At 42.5% G+C, this 25,362-nt stretch overlaps 1 protein-coding gene across 1 annotated transcript in view; it reads right to left on the bottom strand.

Annotated features, from left to right (window-relative positions):
* Positions 1 to 25,362, bottom strand: part of CACNA1H (calcium voltage-gated channel subunit alpha1 H) — a 304,694-nt gene that overhangs the window by 83,267 nt on the left and 196,065 nt on the right. Inside the window, exons 14-17 of the mRNA XM_033914172.1 lie at positions 24,574 to 24,782; positions 13,583 to 14,017; positions 4,039 to 4,139; positions 1,519 to 1,642 (exon numbers count right to left, since the gene is read on the bottom strand). Coding sequence (XP_033770063.1) covers positions 1,519 to 1,642; positions 4,039 to 4,139; positions 13,583 to 14,017; positions 24,574 to 24,782 — 869 coding nt within the window. The remainder of the gene's footprint in view (positions 1 to 1,518; positions 1,643 to 4,038; positions 4,140 to 13,582; positions 14,018 to 24,573; positions 24,783 to 25,362) is intronic.

The following is a 25,362-nucleotide window of genomic DNA, read 5'->3' as shown; positions in this document are numbered from 1 at the left end:
ATCACTCTCTGAGAACTGGATTGTACTGATTATGAAACTTGTCTTAATACTTCCGGAATGCTGTTTTATTGCAATAAGAAAATTAGAAAGAATACACGCCAATTTTGGAAGTATTAAGACAAGTTTCATAATCAGTACAATGATTTTACCAGTTCTCAGAGAGTGATCATTCAAATAGCATAGGCAATGACTGGACGGTAAACTCTTACCCCCAAGAGGAGGTTTTCACCCCCTCTTCAGAGTTTCACTTCTCTGAGCATATCATCAAGGAGTTTTTCGCTCTCTCTTTACTGGTATATATTATAGTCAGTTTTTCGTATTTATAATCATAGATTTTTACTGACTATTGTTCACATAAAAGTCCCTGTGTTTGGTCTAAATGAGGATCTACTAATGGCAACAAGGTAGCAGCCCATCTGTTTTGTTTCGGGCTCTTCTACTTCTCCTTTGGGCCTCATTCTTGGGCTCCTTTTACTTTTTCTCCCTATGTTACCTTAACACTAATATGTTTTTCAGGTTTTGGAATTAAAGGTCTATCTCCTGTGGTTCTAATTGGTGGAATTAACTTCAAACTGCAGGGCATTTCACTGGTGTGCAGTGGCTGTTTCCCTGTGTGATCAATGTGCCGGTGCTCAGTGGGATATAATGGACAATCATTTTCTAAAGTACACCCAGGTTCAAGAGCTATATCTACACTAGAAATTTAAAGAAGGTTCAGGATAGACAAAGAACTGGTTTTAAGAAAGGTTTGGACAATTTGCTGGAGGAAATGTCCATAGTCTGTTATTGGGAAAGACATGGGGGGAAGCCCTGGATCTCTAGCATGCAATGTTGCTACTCTAGGGATTCCGGGATCTTGCTACTTTTTGGGGATTCTGCATGGAATGTTGCTCCTAGTTGGGGGTTCCAGAATCTTGTTAATCTTTGGAGATTCTGGAACGTTGCTACTCTGGGGATTCCGGAATGTTGCTACTCTCTTTGGGGATTCTGCATGGAATGTTGCTCCTAGTTGGGGGTTCCAGAATCTTGTTAATCTTTGGAGATTCTGGAATGTTGCTACTCTGGGGATTCCGGAATGTTGCTACTCTCTTTGGGGATCTGCATGGAATGTTGTTCCTATTTGGGGGTTCCGGAATCCTGCTGCTCTTTGGGGATCTACATGGAATGTTGCTCCTATTTGGGGGTTCCGGAATGTTGCTAATATTTGAGATTGTAAAATGTTGCTATTCCTTGGGTTTTGGCCCAAGTACTAGGGACCTGGATTGGCCACCATGAGAATGGGCTGCTGGGCTTGATTGTCCATTGGTCTGACCCAGGAAGGCTGATGTTCTTAGGATCTTTCATTGCAAAGAAATGAAGAGAAAACCAAAGATGTGGTCTACAGCAATGGCCTTGTGACCTCATCTGCTGTCATATTCTTCTTCTATGCCAATATATTTTTGCTTCTTGAGAAGAGCTTGCATTCATTTCATGACTACAGATAAAAGAGCTCTAGAAACTGTATGAGTTAATGCTTACTGTGCTGACTGGGTCAATATCGGGTCTCTCCAGGGCGATAGTGATGCAGTTCAAGAAGATAAAGACAAGAACCACATGGTCAAACATCTTGTGTGCTATAACTTTCTGGCACATGGTGCGGAAACTGGTGAGAGAGAGAGGAAGATGTCAATGAAGAGCCAAACTGGCCAAGCAAGCATAATTTACTCTCCATGGCATGCAAATCGCTTTCGTTTATTTATTGAAAACATTTATGGACCGCATAATATCTAAGCGGTTTTCAGCAACAAACATACAAAACATTTCTAATAAAACATAGTAACACAAAAAAATCTCTATTTTCTAACCATATATGGTGACCGAATTTCAAGACAGCTGAAGAAGGGAATAACCTCCTTACAAATAGTTATGTCCTTAGTAACTTCTTAAAGTTAGCACAATTCATACAGAAGCTTAAATGTCCAAGTAAATTGTTCCATAAGTGTACCCCCAGCAATGCAGAACATTCTAGTTTTGGAAAATACATATCGTACAAAAGTAAGAAATTTCTTCTTTTTTTTCATTTTAAACCCAAAAATAAGTGCAACATATTTTACAGATATTTTACACTTTAACAACACTTATCTATCAAATTATCTATCAAATTATACTTATGACAAATACATATATCAACCTCCCCCTTTATACATACCCAACAATTGCACTCTAATTCTAAGTATCTCCCCACCCCCCTCCCTGGACGTGCAATCAACAATCGCCCCTTGCAGAATTCTGTCAATGGCTCCCAAACATCCATAAATTTCTTATAATGTCCCTGTTGTATGGCCATCATACGCTTCATTTTAAAAGTATAACAAAGAGATTCCCACCAGAAAGTGTAATTTAATCTATCACAATTCTTCCAATTCTTCCAATTCCTCAAAATAAGTTATATGGCAACCCCTGTCGTTATAAAGAGAAGTTTGTTATTTTGGGCAGATATTTGGCTTTTAGCCCCCATCAACGTACCGAATAGGATGGTATCGTACATCAATAGATCTCCAAAATTTAAGTATCCTTTTCCCCTTGACTACAAGTCCCAAGGCGCCCTTCCCCATGATGTCAGTCCAGGCCCGCTCCCGGTTTGTTGCGCCCTATCCGCCATACAAGACGGTGTCTTAGGACCCGGGGGAAAAACAAGAAACAGCGGCGGAAGTAAGACATTTCTTAATCACACTTTAGCGTTTCAGGTAGCGTTCCCACGCCAAAGGATTTCGATCAATGTTGATCACAGCTTATTCTTATAAACATTGTAGAACACAGCTGAAAACTTATCTCTTTTCTAAGTATTTGGCTAATTAACTTATTCCTATTTCTTAGATTATGGTTACTGTTTATAATCTTTTGGCTCTTCCTCTGACATCACTTCCTGGACCCTACCTATGAAGTGATGTCAGAGGAAGAGCTGACATTTGCATGAGCAGCAGGCTGGGGTTGCTGCTCTCGCTGGGCATGGGTAAGGGAAGGTGCGTGACAGGAGGGGGTGTGGAAGTAGCGGGTGGGATGGAGAAGAGGGTGGGGATGGGCGCCAGCCCCCCTTCCCGGGCACCTCTTCCCCTTGCTACGCCACTGCTTGGAGCCATATCAGAATGAAAGCGACCTACAACATCATAATCTAGATTACTGTAATTCACTGTTAAAAGACATCACTCAACAACAAATAAGAAGATTACAATTAATTCAAAATCCCACAATAAAAATCATAACCAACTCAAAAAAATATGACCATGTGATGCCTCTACTGAAAAACGCTCATTGGCTACCAATACCGCACCGTATCTCTTATAAAATTGCATTACTGTCATTTAAGATTCGCCAGGTTACCATATTTCCCCATATATAGGCCGCGGCCTATACATGGGTTTTATAAACCCCGTGTATGGGGCGCGGCCTAGATAAAAAATTTTAATCATCCTCCCACCCCCAGTACCTTTATTGAACGCCCCCTCGCTGGCGCGTGGCTCGGTTCTCCAGCAGTGCAGGATAGCCGTGATCTCTTCGGCATCCGGCCTGCCCCCGCACCGCTTGCTGAGTGGCTGAGGTCAGTTCTCGGGGGTCTTGTGAGTCCTGCGAGAGCTGATGTCGGCCATTCAGCGGGCGGTGCGGGGGCAGGGCCGGAGAGAGCGGGAGCCAGAAGGCTTTGAGCATGCGCAGATGCTCAAGGCCCAGCAGAATCAGCGGCAAGCGGAAGGCCCTTTGGGCACCGGCACGTCCTGTGGGTTGGTGCTGCGTGCTGGTGCCCGATCGCGGTAAGGGTTTGGGCGGGTGGGCGGGGGTGATGCCGGTTCGCGGGATGATGCCTCGCATCGGTGTGCGAGGCAAGATTTGCGAGAGCGTTTTGCTCGTCTTGCAAAACACTCGCAAACCGAGGTTTGACTGTATTATTATAAGCGTTTGCAGCAAATTTTAATAAACATGAAACATAATCTGAATTTTTAGCTAATGTCTCCTCCCTCTTACATGGCCCAACAATTCCAGCGCGCCCTTTTATTCAGACCTTACCCATTCTGGGGGGAGAACAAATAGAGAGACCAGTCTTCGTGTGCTTTACACCATTCCGGCTTGTATGGCTCCAGCATCTTACGGATTCTGTAGCAGTAACTCTGGTGAGGAAGAAAGAAATTCAGAGAAAGAGACAAAAAAAACCCCCCCAACAGCCCAAGTTTACAACGGTCACAGCTCCGAAAGCTATTCTCCTTATTTATTTATTAGAGTTAAATTGCACTTTAAAAAAAAAAAAAAAAGTAACGCCAGCCGTGGCGGTAACAGCTCCGACGCTCATAGGCCGGTGCTAAAAACCGCACTACGGTTTTGTAAAAAAAAAAAAAAAGGGAGGGGGGGTAGATTTTTGAATTTCTGTTGATAGTGTAACATAAATAACCCAGCATTTAGCATATCTTTTCTGCTATGAAGTGTTTACAATTAATATACAACCATAGATACATGAAGGCATAGACAGGCCAAATGGCCCATCCATTCTGCCCATCCGCAGTAACCATTATCTCTTTCTCTCTCCGAGAGATCCCATGTGCCTATCCCAGGCTCTCTTGAATCCAGACACAGTCTCTGTCTCCACCATATCTTCTGGGAGACTGTTCCACACATCTACCACCCTTTCTGTAAAAAAGTATTTCCTTAGATTACTCTGGAGCCTGTCACGTCTTAACTTCATCCTATGCCCTCTCATTCCAGAACTTCCTTTCAAATGAAAGAGACTCAACTCATGCGCATTTAAATTATGTAGGTATTTCAACATCTCTATCACATCTCCCCTCTCCTGCCTTTCCTCCAAAGTATACAGACTGAGATCTTTAAGTCTGTCCTTATACGCCTTATCACGAAGACCACACACCATTTTAGTAGTCTTCCTCTGGACCATCTCCATCCTTTTTATATCTTTTTGAAGGTGTAGCCTCCAGAATTGTACACAATATTCTAAATAAAGGTCTCACCAAAGTCTTATACAGAGGCATCAATACCTCCTTTCGCCTATTGGCCATACCTCTCCCTATGCAACCTAGCATCCTTCTAGCTTTCGCCGTCACCTTTTCAACCTGTTTGGCCACCTTAAGATCTTCACATACAATCCCACCCATGTCCCGCTCTTCTGTCGTGCACAGAAGCTCTTCACTCCCTAATCTGTACCCTTCCCTTGGGTTTTTGCAGCCCATATGCATGACCTTGTATTTCTTAGCATTAAATTTTAGCTGCCAAATTTCAGACCATTCTTGAAGCTTCACCAGGTCTTTCTTCATGTTATTCACATCTAATTAGCGGGTATTAGGCTTGTTGGTATATGATGTCAGCATTTCATTGTACGAGGGTGGTTTGAAAAGTTCATTAAAAAAAGCAAGTTAAACAAATATTAAAAACTCTCAAACCAGTTATATTTCTCAACATAGTCTCCATCGCGGTCTGTCCACTTAGTCCATCGAATGTCCAGTTTTTCCATCCCATCAGAAAAATAGGTTTTGCTAAATAAAAATTTTTTTTTGTTTAACTGGGTTTTTTTTTTTACCAAACTTTTCAAACCGTTTATTCTGTGATCCTCTCTTGTGGAAACTTACCCGTCCCCTTTTACTATACCTCGATAGCGGTTATTAGCGCAGGGAGCCACGCTGAATGCACATCGGGAGCCTGGCTCCATTACTGCTGTGGTGCCAGAGACCCAAGTCGATCTTTGGATTTCCACTCGCATTTTCATGTTTGCTCCATGTTTTTAAAATAAAGTTTCCCTGCTCTTTTCCCTCCATCACCTTCCTCACGAGACCATTCCATGCATCCATCATTCTTTCCATGAAGAAATATTCTTGAAGTTACCACCGAATCAATCCCTTGGCCTCTCACAGAGGACACCGCGCTGCCTGGATGCATCTGAACCCATTAACAAGTGAGATTTTGTGACTGTCAAAAGCAGTACCAGTGAGGATCTTCTAAAACTTGTAGAGCAGGAAAGTAAATGCACCTTCTTATATGGCAACCTTCTTGTGGAGTTCCTCAAGGCTCTCCACTTTCACCGATATTAGTTAACCTCTATATGACCACTCTTAATATTTTTAAGTTGTCTACTTGTGAAACCTTATTCACGTATGCTGATGACATTTTTATTCTGATAGAGATGGATCCGGATACTACTGATTTAGTGCCTAAAGTAAATCTTTATATCTCAAAACTTTAATGCGGGCCCAGTCTGTTTGGATGAAATTAAATGCATCTAAGACAAAACTGCTGTGGCTCGGCCCAAAACTGGATTGTCTCCCTGGTTCTGTAGTACTGGCTTCTGGATCCTCCCTACCAATTGAGTTTTCTGCTAAGATCCTAGGGAGTCCTCCTCGACTCCTCACTTTCCTTCAAGGATCAAATCAACTCTGTGATTAAGAAATGCTTTTTCAACTTACGCATGCGGAGGAAGGTCAGACATCTTTATCATGAACACCATTTTTCCATCTTGGTTCAGTCGATTATTTTATCTCACCTTGACTATTGTAATGCCCTTTACCTCACTATTACAAAAACCTTTCTTTCTAGACTACAATTGGTCCAGAATACAGCTGCTAGACTGATTTTCAGGAAATGCAAGTTTGATCATGTGACCCCACTGCTTTATAATCTCCACTGTCTCCCTGTATATTTTAAAATCCAGTTTAAATGTGCCTGTGTCACTTTTTTAAAATCCTCTGTGGTATTTTTACTCCCCTAGTTCCTTTATCTTGGAACTCTTATAGATTCTCTTTTGCAAGGGGTGATCAACAATTCAAGCTGTCCTGTCCATCTAGCACAGTGGTTCCCAACCCTGTCCTGGAGGAACACCAGGCCAATTGGGTTTTCAGGCTAGCCCTAATGAATATGCATGAAGCAAATTTGCATGCCTATCACTTCCATCATATGCAAATCTCTCTCATGCATATTCATTAGGGCTAGCCTGAAAACCCGATTGGCCTGGTGTTCCTCCAGGACAGGGTTGGGAATCACTGATCTAGCAAATGTATTAAAAGAATCAAGACTCTTGGTCAATCTCTGCTTTTTAAGTTTATTCGACTTTGGAACGACCTTCCACTTCGCTTAAGAAGTTCTGGTTCCCTTCCCTTTTATCGTAAGTCTCTGAAAACCATTCTGTTTACTAAACATTTTGGAAACTAATCTTTCTTGATAATTCTCTATATGCCCTTATTGGCCTAACTTAATCAATGTAAACCGAGTCGAGCTTTCCTGGATTGAAGTCTCGGTATACAAAACTAAGTATTAGATTAGATTAGATTAGTTGCAGAAAGAACATTCCCAGTTCCTTCTCCAATCAAACCTGAATAGTAGAAGGCTTGTCCTGAAAAATGACCGAACTGCATCCTAGCTTGAATTTTTTGGAGGGAAATAGTGTAATAAAGAAGACAGATCGTCCTCTCTCAGATGGTGACCTACAAGGAACATAGAGAGGAGCATCTCATGCAGGGGCCACCAAAGCCTTACTTTCCTGACCTAGGGACTAAGGGAGAATCCTGAAGGAGATAACCATTCTTTGGGGTGACATAAGATCGCTATTTAACGTTAGAAGATCATACTGATCTGATGATAAAAAGTGCTTTGCAATCCTCTGGATACTTCAAACTATAAAAAAGTATTTTGACTTTGTTTCCTTTAGATTATTAATTCAATCTCTAATTCTATCTGCTCTTGAGTATTGTAACATCATCTATTTAGCATCTTATAAGAAAACTTTAAATCGCATTCGAGTAATACAGAACACGGCTGTGCGCCTGATCTTTGGATCAAGTTTCAAGTTTATTGAAATTTTGATTTACACGCTATATCAAATATTTTCAATGCGTATAACAAAAATAAAATTGGGGAAATAAATGAATCATTTAAACAATAGACATAAAAACATATCCATGGATTTAAAAAAATATGATCATTCGAGATTTTTTTATCGCCAACTACATTGGTTGCCATTCGAAGCGCGAATTCTCTTTAAATTTGGCTGTACTTGCTTTAAAGCTCTTTTTGGTCTGGCTCCAGGATACCTATCCTTCCAATTCAAAGTACGTTTATAGTTCCATCTGTAAAAACTTGTCGTTGCAAAAATTTTTTTAGATAAGACCTTCGCTTTCCAGTTAGGGAAGATGAATATCTGGTTAAGTTCTTTGATTCCTCAAACTCAATCGTTTCAAGTTTCAAGTTTATTAGGTTTTAATATACCGACCATCAAATAAATATCTGGCCGGTGTACATTACAATAAAAATATAAAAAAGGAAGAGGAGTTAATATATTCAATATTTAGAGGACAGACAGTGTATATTAAAACATAGACTAGACAAACTTGATTGTGAGGGAAGAGGTTAATGGTAGGGTAAAGTTACAATGTTGAGAGAAAAGGGAGAAAGAGGGGATGGGAAAAAACATTTGGGTGGGGAAAAGTCTTTGAAATAATTTTTTTGAAGTTAAATAATTAAAAATAACTGAGAAATAGATACTAAACTGAAATAAATGCATCACGGAATAGAAAAGTCTTTAGGCCTATCTTAAATTTATCCAGTTGTTGTTCGTCACGAAGTGGTTGTGGTAAAGAATTCCATAGTGTTGGAGCAGTGACAGAGAAATTTATTTTCCGTGTGTAATAAAAATTTTTAATAGAGGGAATCAGAAGAAGATTTTGATTTGTGGATCTCAGAGTACGAGATGAACAATGGGGGATGAGAAGTTTATGTAGAAATGAAGGCAAATGAGAGGATTTTATTTTAAAGGTCAAGAGAATAATTTTAAATGTGATTCGGTGGGCCACAGGAAGCCAGTGGGCATCTTTCAGAATTGGAGTGACGTGATCATATTTCCCTAGTTTGTAAATGAGTTTTATTGCTGTATTTTGAATCAATTGAAGACGTCGGATTTCTTTTTGTGGGAGACCGTTAAAAAGGGAATTACAATAGTCTAGGTGAGAGATAATCAAAGAATGAACCAGAATTGTAATTGATTCTGTCTGTAAGATTGAAGTCAATGAACGAATAATACGGAGTTTATAGAAACAAGTTTTTTATTATCGTATCACGCCTTTAGAAAATTGTTGAAAACCTATTTGTCTGATAAGTTTGTATCATGATTATTTTCTTAATCTATTTACATGTATGCTTCACTGATTGTACGGTTCTTCTTGATTGTTAACTGCCTGGAACTAATGGTTGGGCGGTATACAAGAATAAAATGTATTATTATTATTAGCTTTCTCAGTGGCAGGTCCAGCCCTGTGGAAGGCATTGATGGGCTACTTTTTCCCTGTCCCTGTAGGAACTCAATTTCCCCATCCTGGTAGGGGGGAAGAGTGAGAAGGAGCAGGGGGCGGAGAACAGGACAGGTGCCAGTGCCCCCACCAAGATGGCACCCGGAGCGGACCTCCCCCCCCCCTTGCTACGCCACTGCAGCCAAGGTAAATCTTGCCTCACCAATGAGCTTCATTTCTTTGAAGGTGTGAATGAACATGTGGATAAAGGTGAGCCGGTTGATGTAGTGTATCTAGATTTTCAGAAAGCTTTTGACAAAGTTCCTCACGAGAGACTCCTGAAAAAATTAGAGACATATGATAGGTGGCAAAGTTCAGTTGTAGATTAGGAATTGGTTATCGGACAGAAAACAGAGGATAAGGTTAAATGGCCTTTTTTCTCAGTGGAGGAGGGTAAATAGTGGAGTGCCACAGGGATCTGTACTGGACAGGTGCTATTTAACATATTTATAAATGATCTGGAAATTGGAACGACGAATGAGGCGATTAAATTTGCAGATGACACTAAACTGTTCAAAGTTACTAAAACGCATGCAGACTGTGAAAAATTGCAGGTGGACCTTAGGAAATTGGAAGACTGGGCGTCCAAATGGCAGATGTAATTTAATGTGGACAAATGCAAAGTGATGCACATTGGGAAGAATAATCTGAATCACAGTTACCGGATGCTAGGGTCCACCTTAGAAGTAAGGACCCTAAAAAAGATCTGGGTGCCATTGTAGACACCCTGCTGAAATCTTCTGCCCAGAATGCAGTGGCAGCAAGAAAAGCAAACAGGATCCTAGGAATTATTAGGAAAGGGATGGTAAATAAAACCAAGAATATTATATTGCCTCTATATCATTTCATAGTGCATTCTTACCTTGAGTACTGTCCACAGTTTTGGTCGCCGTATCTCAAAAAAGATATAGCGGAATTAGACAAGATTCAAAGAAGAGCGGCCAAGGTGATGGAAATCTTCTCATATGAGGAAAGGCTAAACAGGTCGGGGCTCTTTAGCTCGGAAAAGAGACAACTGAAGGGGGATATGACTGAGATCTCCAAAATCCTAAGTGGTGTAGAAGTGAATCTTTTTTTCACCCTTTCAAAAAGTACAAAATCCAGGTGACACTCAGTGAAATTACACGGGGACACTTTTAAAACAAATAGGAGAAAATATAATTTTACTCAAAAAATAATTAAGCTCTGAAACTTGTTGCTAGAAGATATGGTTACAGTGGTTAGTGTAGCTGGGTTTAAAAAAGGTTTGGACATGTTCCTGGAAGAAAGGTCCATAGTTTGCTATTGAGACTGACATGGGGGAAACCACTGCTTGCCCTGGGATTGGTAGCATGGAATCTTGCTATTATTTGTGACCTGGATTGGCCACTGTTGGGAAACTGGGCTAGATGAACCATTGGTCTGACCCAGGATGGCTATTTTTATGTGAGCCAAGAACAGGACAATGGAGCCATTGTGACATCACTGATGAGTTTGGCTGTTAGGCATTGGTGGAATGAGGCTTTATGACATCACAATCTCAGCTCTGGAATGTTGCTGCTCTTTGGGTTTCTGCCATTGTGACATCACTGCTGAGGTTGGCTCTTAGGCATTGGTAGAATGAGGCTTTATGACATCACAATCTCAGCTCTGGAATGTTGCTGCTCTTTGGGTTTCTGCCAGGTACTTGGGACCTTGGTTGACCACTGTTAGAAACAGGATTGATGGACCTTCAGTCTGTCTGAGTAAGGCCATTTTTATGTTTTTATATTCATCTTCCATCTCTAAATTCCTCTTTCATAAGAGTCATGCAAAGTTTTACTTCCATGACCTGTTGAAAGATGTCTTGAAAACTTGGGTCGTTCACCAGGAAGAAAGAGAACCATATGCCTTATTAGCTTGAAATATCAACAGATCCCATGTGACTCAGTGGAGCTATCTTGGTATCACCAGATAAAATGTGTAAACGTATTTCCCAGTGCTGAATGGATTTCATTACCTTTGGGATATCTAAAACAAGGGTTTAAAAAAGTTAATTAAACAACATGCTTCTTTTTTTTTTTTAATGAAAAGCTAAATCAATAGTAATTAGCTGTTTGTGGTCTGGGACTGCGATTACCTTATGCAAAACCTAAAGTCTATGGATTAACAGCTTTTCACCACTCTTTACTCCGAGCCTTCCCCACTGGGACTCTTACTGAAGTAGTAATATAGTTCAGTGCTATGTTAATTAAAGCCTCTAAGCTATCAATGGAAGGTACTTTAATATTAAATTTAATAGTGCATGTTAAAACAAGACTATTTCCTTTAAATAATATTCATGAGGATGCATTGAAGGCTACTATTTTGATAAGAACCCTGGGTCTTCATTAAAATACTTTGATATATTGTACTATTACACTTGAATTTTTTTAGGTTCTAATGGAGAAAGAAACTGCCCATATTTCATCCTACTTTGCAGGAACTCTACCTTAACCCCTGTCCATATGACTCTCCTTAGACAGTAGTTCTTGGGCTTCCAGTAATTAGTGTTTTGCTATATTGTCTTTCACATGTAGATGAAATGCTGCAGTGATCACCTGTGATATGTGCAGATCACCACTCACTCTTTAGGTATTTACAGTGCTACTCACTGATCAACCACTAGGTGTCACCTAATACCAAGTTGTTCATAGGCTCAGATCTTTTCTGCTACATAAGAACATAAGAATAGCCTTACTGGGTCAGTAAGCCCGTTCTCACAGTGGCCAATCCAGGTCACTAGTACCTGGCCCAAACCCAAAGAGTAGCAACATTCCATTCTACCGATCCAGGGCAAGCAGAGGCTTCCCCATGTCTTAACAGCAGACAAGCCCAGCTCTAGCTATCTCCATGAGCTGGATCATAAACCAAAGACAGATATAAGTCTGCTCTACAGTTTCATTCACACCCTCCAAATAGAACGACATTGTAAAATCTCAGCTGAGAATGGCTTTTGCTCTTTATTTTAATCAAATTCATGTATCAACTTGCACCATGTAGGAAGCATGGTCTAACAAATAGGAGACAGAAACAATATTTTTATCTTAGTAAATGGACTTTAAACAGCTGAAGAGGAAAAGCCAAGAATTCCAACACAACCTACCTGAGGCTAGTTTAAGGAATACTCTCCCAAACGGGAAAGGCTGATGTGACAACGCTTCTGAGGTTGGGTACAAAGGCCAACATTTCATAACCCTACTCAAGTTCAGATTGGATTTGGAAAAACTAGTTTGGCATCTACCAGCCTTTCTATAAAAAAGTATTTTCTTAGATTACACCTCTCAACTTCATCCTAAACCCTCTCATTCCAGAGCTTCCTTTCATATGAAAGACTTGACTCATGTGCATTTACATCATGTAGAGACATTTAAATACCTACATGATATAAATGCGCATGAGTCGAGTCTTTCATTTGAAAGGAAGCTCTGGAATGAGGGGGCATAGGATGAAGTTAAGAGGTGATAAGCTCAGGAGTAATCAAAGGAAATACTTTTTTTTTACAGAAAGGGTGGTAAATGTGTGGGAAAGTCTCCTGGAAGAGGTTGTGGAGACAGAGACTGGGTCTGAATTCAAGAAAGCCTGGGATAGGCACATGGGATCTCTTAGAGAGAGGAAGAGATAATGGCTACTGTGAATGGGCAGCTCTATGACCTCACAATGCATGTGCACAGTGCCTTAGCCTATAGGAAGAGGAGATGCAAATGTTAAGAGCCTTAGCCAATAGGGAGAGGAGGAGAGAGTGGATGCTGTGGATGGGCCATTTGACCTTTATCTGCCATCATGTTTCTATGACCTCACAATGCAGGTGTAAAGAGCCTTAGCCTATAGGAAGAGGAGATGCAAATGTTAAGAGCCTTAGCCAATAGGGAGAGGAGGAGATAATGGTTACTGCGGATGAGCAGACTGGATGGGTCATTTGGCCTTTATCTGCCATCATGTTTCTAGTTGGGAACAGAGATACCTTGTGTCCACTTATCAAGCGTTACTTGATGTTCCGGATTTCATACAAATAAGATTAGAGATGTGTAGAGATTCAATCTTTAAGGTCGTGGGACCTCAATTATGGAATGCCCTACCAAAATTAATTCTCTTTTAATGGCTTTACCAATTATATTAGGTGGTGATAGGGTGCCTATCGCTGTCTAACTTAGGGCGCCGTTTATAGAATATGGTCCTAGGCCTTTTTGGGTGGCAGAGCGTCTGGAAATAGCTCATTAGGCTAGAGAGAGAAATAGGAAACATATAGAAAACCGCCAACCATTGAAGCGGTAACTTACATCCTCCATGTCATCATCATAGTCCAGTGGATCATCTTTCTGCGTGTCGGTGCGCATTAAGTACTCATTGGGTACGTGCACCATCTTGCCATTGCAGTCCTGGTAGTCTGCGGGTACCATAGCCATTGGACCGATATTGAGAGAGTTCCGCATGATGGGCACCTGAAGAAGCTCAGGCAAGTCCACAGAACCTCTGGTATCGAGAGATTCAGCTCGACGGAGCAGCGACCCTCTGCTCACAGTGCTGGACTTGCAGTCGTCAGACTCGTCGTCCGTGCTCCCTTTCCCTTCACCAGACAGCAAGGACTCCCTTTCCCCTTTCTGATTCTTCTTTTTGAGGCTTGGGGCTCTGCTCATGCTATTCCAGCTGGAGCGCCGGCTCCCCCAGTTGCTATAGGTACCCCACGGTGTACAGGGAGAACTGCGGAGGCTGGACTGAGAGAAGAGACAGACAAACATATGACACATGTTACACGGTAACACAATTAACTCCTAAACGTTGCCAAAAGGTGCTTATAAAGATACAAAAAAGGCAAAAGTGTCAAAAGGACTCTATGAGTGTAATCGTCAGCCAATCAGCACAACCAAACCATACAACACCAAACAATAAATATAAATTTAGAAATAGGGGCGCTCTCAGTGTGAGGTTTTAGCGACGGGAGAAACAACTCCAGCGCTTCCACATACAAAGACGAAGATGAATCACCCCCGCCTGCACACCATCATAGAGAGCCCCATGTGTTGAATCAATATCAATAAATAAATCACAAACTGTGAACTGTTGTGAAGAGTGAAAAACTGAAAAAACACTCATAGAGTCCTCCCCAGCCTAATCCCCAAGATGCATAATAAAACCGCAGCCAACTTAGCTTTAGGACGAGCCAGACATCAATGAAGTCAATAAAGATTGAAGGAGACAAAAATAGTCATTAGATCTATGATGGTGTGCAGGCGGGGGTGATTCACCTTCGTCTTTGTATGTGGAAGCGCTGGAGTTGTTTCTCCCGTCGCTAAAACCTCACACCGAGAGCGCCCCTATTTCTAAATTTATATTTATTGTTTGGTGTTGTATGGTTTGGTTGTGGTGATTGGCTGATGATTACACTCATAGAGTCCTTTTGACACTTTTGCCTTTTTTGTTTCTTTATAAACATGTTACACGGTAGCATGAATCAGCAGAAATTCAGTCTCTGTGAATCTGAAGGACAATTCTATAACTGGATGCGTACAGTTATGTTTTTTGGGTTTTTAAAAAAAAAAATTTTTATTTATAAGATTTTCAATTTTAGATACAAGCATTACTTTTGCAAGTTGCTACAGATCCAGAAATTATATTCAATAAAACATATAAAGGAAACACGTAAAGTTATGTTATTAAAGTTGGGTTAACTAAATGAAGGAAATAATCTCAGAATTATCACTCCAAAGGATCATAATGATATTCTCCTTATAGGACTGTAAACATTTGGGGTTTACACGGCATAATCTATGCCGCTTCAGTGACACAGATCAACTTTTGAAGCATAAGATAAGTGCTCCGTTCTACAACCAGTAATGTCGGTTGAGATTTTGCATCCCACAGTAGTTTTTCTCATAATGAGATGCAGTAAATCATCTGCAACACAAAGTTACTTTCATTGGAAGCAATGATAACGGTTTGCAGCACAATTGTTTAGAACTGAATATTGGTTGATAATTTAAATTGTGCTAAAGTATGTTATAAGAAAATTTTTTTAAAAAATCTGAAAAAAAACCCCCAAAAATATTTATGAAATTTTTTTAAAAAATCTGAAAAAAACCCCCAAAAATATTTATGAAATTTTTTTAAAAAATCTGAAAAAAACCCCCAAAAAACATTTAAGAACATTTTTAAAAATTTTTTGAGTAGTATTAAACGAATAGACTTGATAAAAAAAATACGTCAAAATAAATATGAAGGTTTTGGATCTACGAAAGATACCGATGCCACAATTCCTATAAGGCGGGGGTCGGCAACCTGCGGCTCCAGAGCCGCATGCGGCTCTTTTCCACCTTTGCTGCGGCTCCGGTAGTGTGTCACGCAGGCACTTACAAGTCCGGCGTCGCGGCGGGAAATAGCCATGCTGAGCAGTGAGCTCAGCACATACACAGATGAAAGCCTTGCTTGCTGATTGGTCCGGCGGCCCCGCCCCGCCGTGCCGCCGGACCAATCAGCAAGCAAGGCTTTCATCTGTGTAGTGCTGAGCTCACTGCTCAGCGTGGCTATTTCCCCCCGCGACGCTGGACTTGTAAGGTGCCTGAAAAAGAAATCATCCTGGCCGGGGTCGGTGTCATGCTCCGGAGATCTACAGCCTTCCTATCTCCCTCTCCCTTCTACCTACTTCCGGCCACATCCCCTGCTCCGCGGCTCTCTTCGGCAACTCAGCAGCAGCGATCGACACAAGCTTCTGACGTCGGGGCCTACCCTCTGCGAGTCCCGCTTGATTCAACTTCCTTTTTCCACAAAGGCGGGACTCGTAGAGGGAAGGCCTCGATGTCGGCAGCTTGTCTTGATCACCGCTGCTGACGAGTTGCTGAAGAGAGCCGCGGAGCAGGGGGATGTTGCCAGGTGCAGGTAGAAGGGAGAGGGCCAGATGCAGGACTCGTGGGTGAGGGAGGAGAAGAGAGAGAGAAAGAGAGAGGGGAGGGGAGGGAAACAAAAGGAAATATTTCATACTGGGCTGGGCCGGAGTGGAGGGAGGGTGGAAAGATTCTAGCTACAGGGTGCAGTAACAAAGGAAAAGGGGGGAAAGCTGAAAATGGAGATAGTGACACAAAGAAGAGAAAGGGTAAGCAGGACCTACTGAATAAGGATAGAGATACAGAGGGGACATGAAGAGGAGGTGAAATAGAGACATAGAAGTAATGCTGAAAAAGTGGGGGGGGGGGGAGATAAAGACATTGAAAGGGCAAATGGTGAACATGGCGTAAAGATAAGGACAGAGACAAATGAAGATTCTGAAAAAGTGGTGAGATAGGGATATAGGTGAGATGGACACAAAGAAGGGTGATGCTGGAAAATAGGTGGAATGGTAATTCTGACAGACACAGAAGGGAAATGCTGGATCAAGGAGAGATGGGGCTCAGGCTGGATGAAATGAGGAGAAATGCCTTGTTGGCCCGGAACTTCCTCTCCTACGTCAGAATTGACGTCAGGGAGCGGAATGCTGGTCAGCGCAACACTTCTGCAGGGAAAGCTTGGGACGGCGGTGGCTTGGGGGCTGTTCCCCGATTGCGGTGGCAGCAAACCGAGTGGCTTGGGGGAGGGCACGGAGACAGAAAGAAGGGGGAACAGGGAGACAGAAAGAAAAAGTTGGGGGAGAGAATGAGGTCTGGAGGAGAGGAAACATACAGGAGGCTGAAAGAAAGGAAGAAAGATTGGATGCACAGTCAGAAGAAGAAAGTGCAACCAGAGACTCATGAAATCACCAAATAGCAAAGGTAGGAAAAATGATTTTATTTTCAATTTAGTGATCCTGTATATAGCATTAAGATAAGAAACAATATATGCAGTGTTAGATTTGTTTTATAATGGTTTTGCGGCTCCAAGTTTTTTTTTCTTTTCGAAAACGGGTCCAAGTGGCTCTTTATGTCTTAAAGGTTGCAGACCCCTGCTATAAGGAGAATATCACTATGATGCTTTGGCTTGGCAATTCTGAGAGTCTTTCCTTCATGCAGTTACCCAACTTTGATAGGTTAACCTTGTGTGGATCTCGATTCAGTTTGGTTAATTAACTTTTTCACTTTAATCTAATACCTTTTGCGTAAAGTTATGCTCAGCTTGTGCGTGCAAGTGCACAGAAAAGCACCTCTTATGCTTATATGTGGTCTATGCGCTATTCTAGCGTCATAACGAAGAGGTTCTTAAACCTGTCCTGAGGGACCCCCAGCAGGTCGTATTTCAAGATATCCCTAATGAATATGCATCTAACTCCATAGGGAAGCTATTATACTCAAGACTAACAGTGTAACATTCAAATATTTTATCAGACCATTGGTTTACCACCTTGTTACAGAAAATACTTTCACAATCTTTATAAAAATTACTTAAATAGCCTCCCTATATGTTTCCTATTTCTCTCTCTGGCCTAATGAGCTATTTCCAGATGCTCTAGAGTATCATCGCTTCCCTGTGGAGTTAGAGGTTAGTAATTGAAGCTATGGTTGGATACTAATGAGGAGTTAATGAATATGCATGGGAAAAATCTGCATGCCTGCTACCTACTTTAGAGGCAAATCTCACTCATGCACATTCATTAGGGATATTTTGAAAACCCGACTGGGTTGGTTTAAGAACCACTGTCATAGCACATACCACTACTATTTATCATTTTTATAGTGTGTACACAGCGCTGTACATTCAACATGTAACAGAAGGTCCCTGCTTGGAAGAGCTTACTGTCTAATTAGGACAGACAGACAGAACAAATGTGACATATAGAGGCTGGGGAGTTTCTTGCAGAGAGTATGACAAGGTGGACATAGGTAGGGTTGCCAGATTTTCCAATCGGAAAACCTGGACCCCCTAGACACACCCCCAGGCCCGCCTATTCTCGCCCTGTAACACCCTAATCCCACCCTAGCCCCGCCCCCGTTGCCTGTTCTTGTCATACAGGGAGGAAGTCTGCGCATGCTTTTAGCTTGGATTTGAATACTGCTAGAGGCGGAGCGCGACGTATTGCAAGGGGGCGGAGCATAAGAGTATGGGCGTGTCTCCAACACATGCGTGCAACTTATAGCATTCTGTAAGCACAGTGCTTTACACAGCGCGATTGGACACGTCCATTTATGTTTAGGCAGTCCTCCAATTCAGCTCTATGCTGGTTTTCTATAATCAATACAAGTCAAAGCCGGCTTTATACTTGCAGCAATGTTATTATACTTAAGACCAGTGAGTACCGCAGGGCTCGGTCTTGGGCCCAGTACTATTCAATATCTTTGTAAGGGATCTGCCTCAGGGACTTCGAGGCAAAATTACATTATTCGCTGATGACGCTAAACTATGCAACGTTGTGGGCAGCGCGGCAGAACCTAACGCCGCAACCATGCCCGAAACCATGGAACAGGACCTACTTTTACTAGAACAATGGTCCAGTACTTGGCAACTGAATTTTAATGCCAAAAAATGTAAGGTAATGCTCCTTGGTAGCGGAAATCCATGCAGAACATACACCCTGAATGGTGAAAACCTAACCAGAATTGCAGCAGAACGGGACTTGGGAGTAATCATCCGGGATGATATGAAAGTTGCCAATCAGGTGGAGAAAGCTTCAGCAAAGGCTAGACAAATGCTGGGTTGCATCAGAAGGAGCTTTATCAGCCAAAAGCCTGAAGTTATACTGCTGTTATACAGATCCATGGTGAGACCTCACCTGGAGTATTGTGTTTAGTTTTGGAGGCCACATTATCAAAAGGATGTGAAGAGAATGGAGTCGATTCAGCGAATGGCCACCAGGATGGTTTCAGGACTCAAGGATCTCCCATACAAAGAACGTCTGAACAGGCTGCGTTTATATTCTCTCGAAGAGCGCAGAGAAAGGGGGACATGATAGAATCATTCAATTACGTCACGGGCCGCATTGAGGTGGAGGAAGAAATCTTTTATCCTATGGGTCCCACGGTGACAAGAGGGCACCCGCTAAAACTCAGGAGGGGGGTGAAGATTTCATGGGGACACCAGGAAATACTTCTTCACCGAAAGGGTAATTGATCGATGGAATGGTCTTCCACGTCAGGTAGTTGAGGCCAGTGACACACTCGACTTCAAGGGACGATGGGACAGACAGGTGGGGTCGCTCCAGAGGAATGCTTAAAAGATGGATTCTCGAGGAGGGAGGGTTCTTGAGTGGGCAGACTTGTTGGGCCGTCGGCCCTTTTCTGCCATCATACTCTTATGTTTCTCTAAGACCAAAAATATCAAACCCAAAACAAAAAAAAGTCTTAAGAACTATATCTCGCAGACCTCAGCGGGAAAATGTTTGAGTACCCGATTGTTAAACCGCTTAGATAACCTTGATAGGCGGTATATTAAAAAAAAACAAAAACCCTAAAAAATCAAACTTTAAACACACAAGCGCCAAGATCGTCACCGGACTCATAAATACTTTAAATATTTTTTACTTTAAATAGTTTCAAATAGGAAAATACTTAGGGCCTGTTGGCCTGCTTTACCCCCATCCGCTTGGACTAAAATGAGTACCTTTTTACTCTATAAATATTTTTCTATTTGAAACTAATTAAAGTTAAAAATAACTTAAAACAATTTAAAGTATTTATGAGACCGATGATGATCTTGGCGCTTGTGTGTTTAAAGTTTGATTCATTCAAGCGGCACCGCTGAGGTCTGTGAGATATAGTTCTTAAGACTTTTTTTTGTTTTGGGTTTTCTATAATGGCATCTTGGCACGCAGGTAACTGGGACTCAGTGAGCAGCATCAACGCACCTAACTGGAGATGCCAAGTTATAGGATTGCCCCCTCAGTGATCCAAACTATATACGTGCCCACGCTCAGCGAGAGAAAAACAAACTTGAGCTTTCCGGCCACTTGGTTTCCCGATGCTTGAAAATTATGCAAAGACAGTCTTTTATTTTGTTATTAACCAAACAGTGAAGGAAAAGACAAAGGAGAGAGCTTAGCCGGGAACATTGGGCTTCCACCATTAAACGTTAGAAACATAGAAACATAGAAATAGACGGCAGATAAGGGCCACGGCCCATCTAGTCTGCCCACCCCAATGACCCTCCCCTACCTTTCTCTGTGAATAGATCCCACGTGTCTATCCCATTTGGCCTTAAAATCAGGCATGCTGCTGGCCTCAATGACCTGAAGTGGAAGACTATTCCAGCGATCAACCACCCTTTCAGTGAAAAAGAACTTCCTAGTGTCACCGTGCAGTTTCCCGCCCCTGATTTTCCACGGATGCCCCCTTGTTGCCGCGGGACCCTTGAAAAAGAAGATATCCTCTTCCACCTCAATGCGGCCCGTAAGATACTTGAATGTCTCGATCATGTCTCCCCTCTCTCTGCGTTCCTCGAGTGAGTAGAGCTGTAACTTCCATAGCCGCTCCTCGTATGGGAGAACCTTGAGTCCCGAGACCATCCGGGTGGCCATTCTCTGGACCAATTCTAGTCTCAGCACATTGGGCCCAGGACAGTGCCGCAGGGCTCCGTCCTGGGTCCGATCCTTTTCAACATCTACATAAGAGACTTGGCAGAAGGGCTGCGAGGTAAAATACCATTATTCGCCGATGACGCCAAACTAAGCAATGTAGTGGGCAAAAGCACAACAGACAAAAATTCAATGCCAGACAACATGATGTATGACCTACTTCTACTGGAGCGCTGGTCTAGGTCCTGGCAACTCAGTTTCAATGCCAAAAAAATGCAAAGTCATGCACCTGGGCAGCCAAAATCCATGCAAGACTTACACCCTTAATGGCGAGATCCTAACAAGAACTGAAGCGGAACGAGACTTAGGGGTGATCGTCAGTGAGAACATGAAGACTGCAAATCAAGTGGAGCAAGCTTCATCCAAGGCAAGACAAATCATAGATTGCATACGCAGGGGTTTCGTCAGCCGTAAGCCGGAAGTCATTATGCCATTGTACGACATTTGTACGTATAGAGAGACTGAAGGGGCAAGTCTCGATGGGTCGCCTATGGTTGGCTGCTGGAATGGTGTATGCTAAGTACAAATTCTATGATGACTAACCACTAATAATAATAATAATAAATATATTCTTTTATACCGCCATTACCCAAGAGTTCTAGGTGGTTTATACCATAAGAAATTGAACAATCAGCGAAGTATATACATATCATAGGATAAAACCAGAATTAATGGTTAAAAAAGTAACTACAATATTAAAAAGACCTAATTCAGTGATAAATTTATCGAACAAAGCAGACTTTACTAATTTTCAAAAAGAACAATACGACATGGCTTGATGAAGACATTCACTGAGCCAACGTTGTAGTTTGCCTGCCTGAAACGCTCAGGTCTTTTCAAAAAAAGGTCTTATATCTGACACCGTTTGGCTTAGGATAGGCAAATAAGCTGGAGCTTCTCGTAATCTTTGATGGTCTATAAAAGTCAAAGTGAGAGAACAAATAAATCGGAGACTCTCCTGAAATCAGCTTAAAACAAATACAGGAAAACTTAAATAGTATTTTTGCTTCCAACGCTAGTCAATGCACTAATCGATAATATGGACTAATGTGGCCTTTCTTCTTCAGACCAAATATCAGTCGAACTGCAGGAAAGGGTGAGCTGTGCAATGCTCGATGCTTAGGGCTGACAAAAGTGGGGCCTAGAGAAAGGCTGACCCTCTGCGCGGAAATAAGCAGCGAGAACGATATTGTATGACTGACAGCATTTAATAAAGCGAGAACTGGGAAGTCCTTCTGCTCCAGAGCAATTCCTACATCAGCTGCCCGAGGAAGCAGAAGGAATCTGAGGGTCCCTCACCTGGTAAAAGGTTTTTAACCTAAATTTACTTGTCATAATAAAGCCTGCCTGCATCGTGTACAAGGTCTGCAGTTTTTTGCTTTGTTTGTTCTGGATTGTTTTTCACTGCAGATAGTTGAACCTTGTTTTCCTCCTTGGATTTGGTTTTTTGCTGTACACAGATAATTACACAAGTTGTTTTCTGTCTGGGATCTCATCCATAGACCACAGCCTGGTTATACTGTCAGCAACTCTTTCAAGCTTGCCTTCCCTTCCCCGGTGGCCTTGTTTCTTCTCGTTCCCAAACCTCCTGACTCAGCAAAGCCAGGAAAACGAAAAGGGAAAAGAAGCCGCTATGCCCATGCTCGTAGGAAAGGCCTTGAACCTTGACCAAAAAGCTCAGCCTGGAAGCCCAGGAGCTCATCTCAAATGCCTCCCGGCTCCGGCACGTGACTTTAAAAAAAGGTTTATGCAGCTGAGCACAGAAGAAATAGTAAGGAAAACGGTTCACTGTGTCCACCCCCCCCGACCCTCTCCATTTCCAAAACTGGCTGCCCAGTAATAGGGTTGCCAGATTTTATAGTAGTAAAATCCGGCCCCTCAGTCCTATCTAATTCCACCCATCCCCACCCTGTTACACCCCAGTCCCACCCCCCCACCCCCAATCCCGCTCTAGACCCGCCCTCCCCCTGCCTCCTCCAGTAAAGGATGTTAAAGAAACTGGGGAAGATATTTTAAAGCAGAGGTGTCTAACCTGCGGCCCTGTGAAGTATTTTGTGCGGCTCCGGTCGAGGGCGATGCGGTGTTTTCCTCTGCTGCCCCCTGGTGTTTACCGTCTTGCCGGCTCCCTCCTCTGTCTTACTGCAGCGTTTGTGTGGCCCCAGAAACATTTTTGTGGCCCAGGGATGCCAAAAGGTTGGACACCCCTGTTTTAAAGGATTTAACTAGGTAGGAAGGATCCTACCTAGGGTTACCATATTTTGCGTTGTACAATCCCGGACGCATGGCCGTGTCCCGTTCCATCCCCAGTCCTGCTCCATTCTACCCCTGGCCCTGCCCCATTCTGTTCCCATCTCTACCTCCTGAAAGCCTTCTCTCTTCATTCCTGACCTCTGGGCCACGTAGGAAGGAGGTTTTGAAGCAAATGATTATTATCACATGCATTCAGGATGAAGACTTGCAATAACATCCATGTTATAAGAGGTCTCTTTACTAAGGATGGTGCATTCTTTATGATACTTTAACCTCTTGTTTAATTCACTGGGGGGGGGGGTGAGTTCATTGCTAAAGTAGGGTAGCATTTGAATGTTAATAATGGGTCAATAGAAGTGATATATTAATTACATTGATTTCAAAAGAAAAGAGACACTGATGTGCAAAGTAATATTTAAAGCAAGCATTGTATAAATTATCCATTATACCCCCCCTTTTGCTGTAATTGTAGATATTTCTATGTGGGGTGGATAAATTAGAAGTTGATCCACTTGTGTTGTCTGAATTCCAGAGACCCAAAGAGTGGCAACATTCCAGAGCTGCGACTGTGCAGGTGATCGAGGCCAGCAGCGTGCTAGACTTTAAGAATAAATGGGATGCCTATGTGGGATCCCTACGAGGGTCGAGCTGAGGAATTGGTCATTAGAGCATAGACTTAAGAGGATGGGTCAGTAGAGTGGGCAGACTTGATGGGCTATAGCCCTTTTCTGCCGTCATCTTTCTATGTTTCTATAATACCTCATTCCATCAATGCCTAAGAGCCAACCTCAGTAGTGAGGTCACAATGGCCCGCTTGTCCTATACTTGGCTCACATAAGAGCTTCCATACTGGGACAGGCCGCACGGCCATCAAGCCCAGTATCCTGTTCCCAACAGTGGCCAACTCAGGTCCTAAGTACCTGGCAGAAACCCAAAAGAGTAGCAACATTCCAGAGCTGAGATTGTGATGTCATAATGCCTCATTCCACCAATGCCTAAGAGCCAACCTCAGCAGTGATGTCACAATGGCCCGATTGTCCTATACTTGGCTCACATAAGAGCTGCCATACTGGGACAGACCGCATGGCCATCAAGCCCAGTATCCTGTTCCCAACAGTGGCCAACTCAGGTCACAAGTACCTGGCAAATTCCCAAAGAGTAAAACAGATTCCCCAAAATCCATCTTAATAATGTCTTATGGACTTCTCTTTTAGGAAGTTATCCAAACTTTTTTAAACCTTGTTAAGCTAACTGCTTTCATCACATTCTCTGGCAACATATTCTAGAGTTTAATTACACATTGACTAAAGAAATGTTTTTTTCTAGTTTGCTTTAAATTTACTATTTGGTAACTTCATAGCAAGCCCCCTAGTCCTACATGAGGCATATCCAGTTAAAAAAAAACAACAACAAAAGCACAAATTTTACATCATGTTTCTGACATTTAGGAAGACATTCAGAAATTTTTTTTAATGCATCCCTAAATGGGTTTGCTCAATTCAATACAGATCAAGACTCCCTCCCCAAATGGAACAAATCATTCTGGCTACATACCAAGGACTTCTGGTCATAGTTTGATGGGTCCATGGATGCGTTGCTTCCTCTTCTTGAGTCTCCAAAACTGTGCACGGAATCCATAAACTGGGAGCTCTTTGGGGTAGGCATAGGTGTAGGAACAGTACGCATGATGATAGGAGGGGGGATGGTCCCACGAGGCTCTAAGTGCCCATTCGGTGTTACGGCAAGTGAGTACATCTTCAGCTCTACAAAGGAGACCAACTGCACATCAATTAAAAGCTCCCATAAATACACAAGTTCTCCAACCTCTCTTTCCCCCAAAATAGTGAGACAGCAACAGAAAAGGGTTTTTTTTGAGAAGAGCTGCAAAAGACATGCATTTGGTTTGAACTGGTTTGCTTCCACATCCAAAGCTTTCAGGGCTCTGCCCCTTTCTAGACGCAGGAACCCCTCACTATCTCCAAGGATTCCTGCTGTTAAGGTTCATCCTCAGTGCCGCTCTTTGGCCACTAGGGGCTGACAGTGTTGCAGGTGCTGTCGACCTCTCCTCTCTCACTCAACCAAAACAAATTGCCTTCTTGGCTTGACTGGCTCCCAAAGTTGGCATTAAGCGAGGGTGACAGAGGAGCCCTGCACTTGACCGAGTCCGTTTTGCAACTGGCAATGGACCAAAAGCTTTTTTTTCCCCTTTTCCTTCTCTCTTTCTCCCCCTCAGTCACCGTGATCCTAATCTCTGTTGCACTACACCCCTCCCACCTACGCTGCTCACTTGCCCTTTTGTAGGACTGGAGGGGGGGGGGGAACCAAACTGGTTCACACAGGACC

Source organism: Geotrypetes seraphini, chromosome 11, assembly GCF_902459505.1.
Source record: "Geotrypetes seraphini chromosome 11, aGeoSer1.1, whole genome shotgun sequence".
Classification (NCBI taxonomy): Eukaryota; Metazoa; Chordata; class Amphibia; order Gymnophiona; family Dermophiidae; genus Geotrypetes; species Geotrypetes seraphini.
This window is presented reverse-complemented; position numbering and strand designations above follow the sequence as displayed.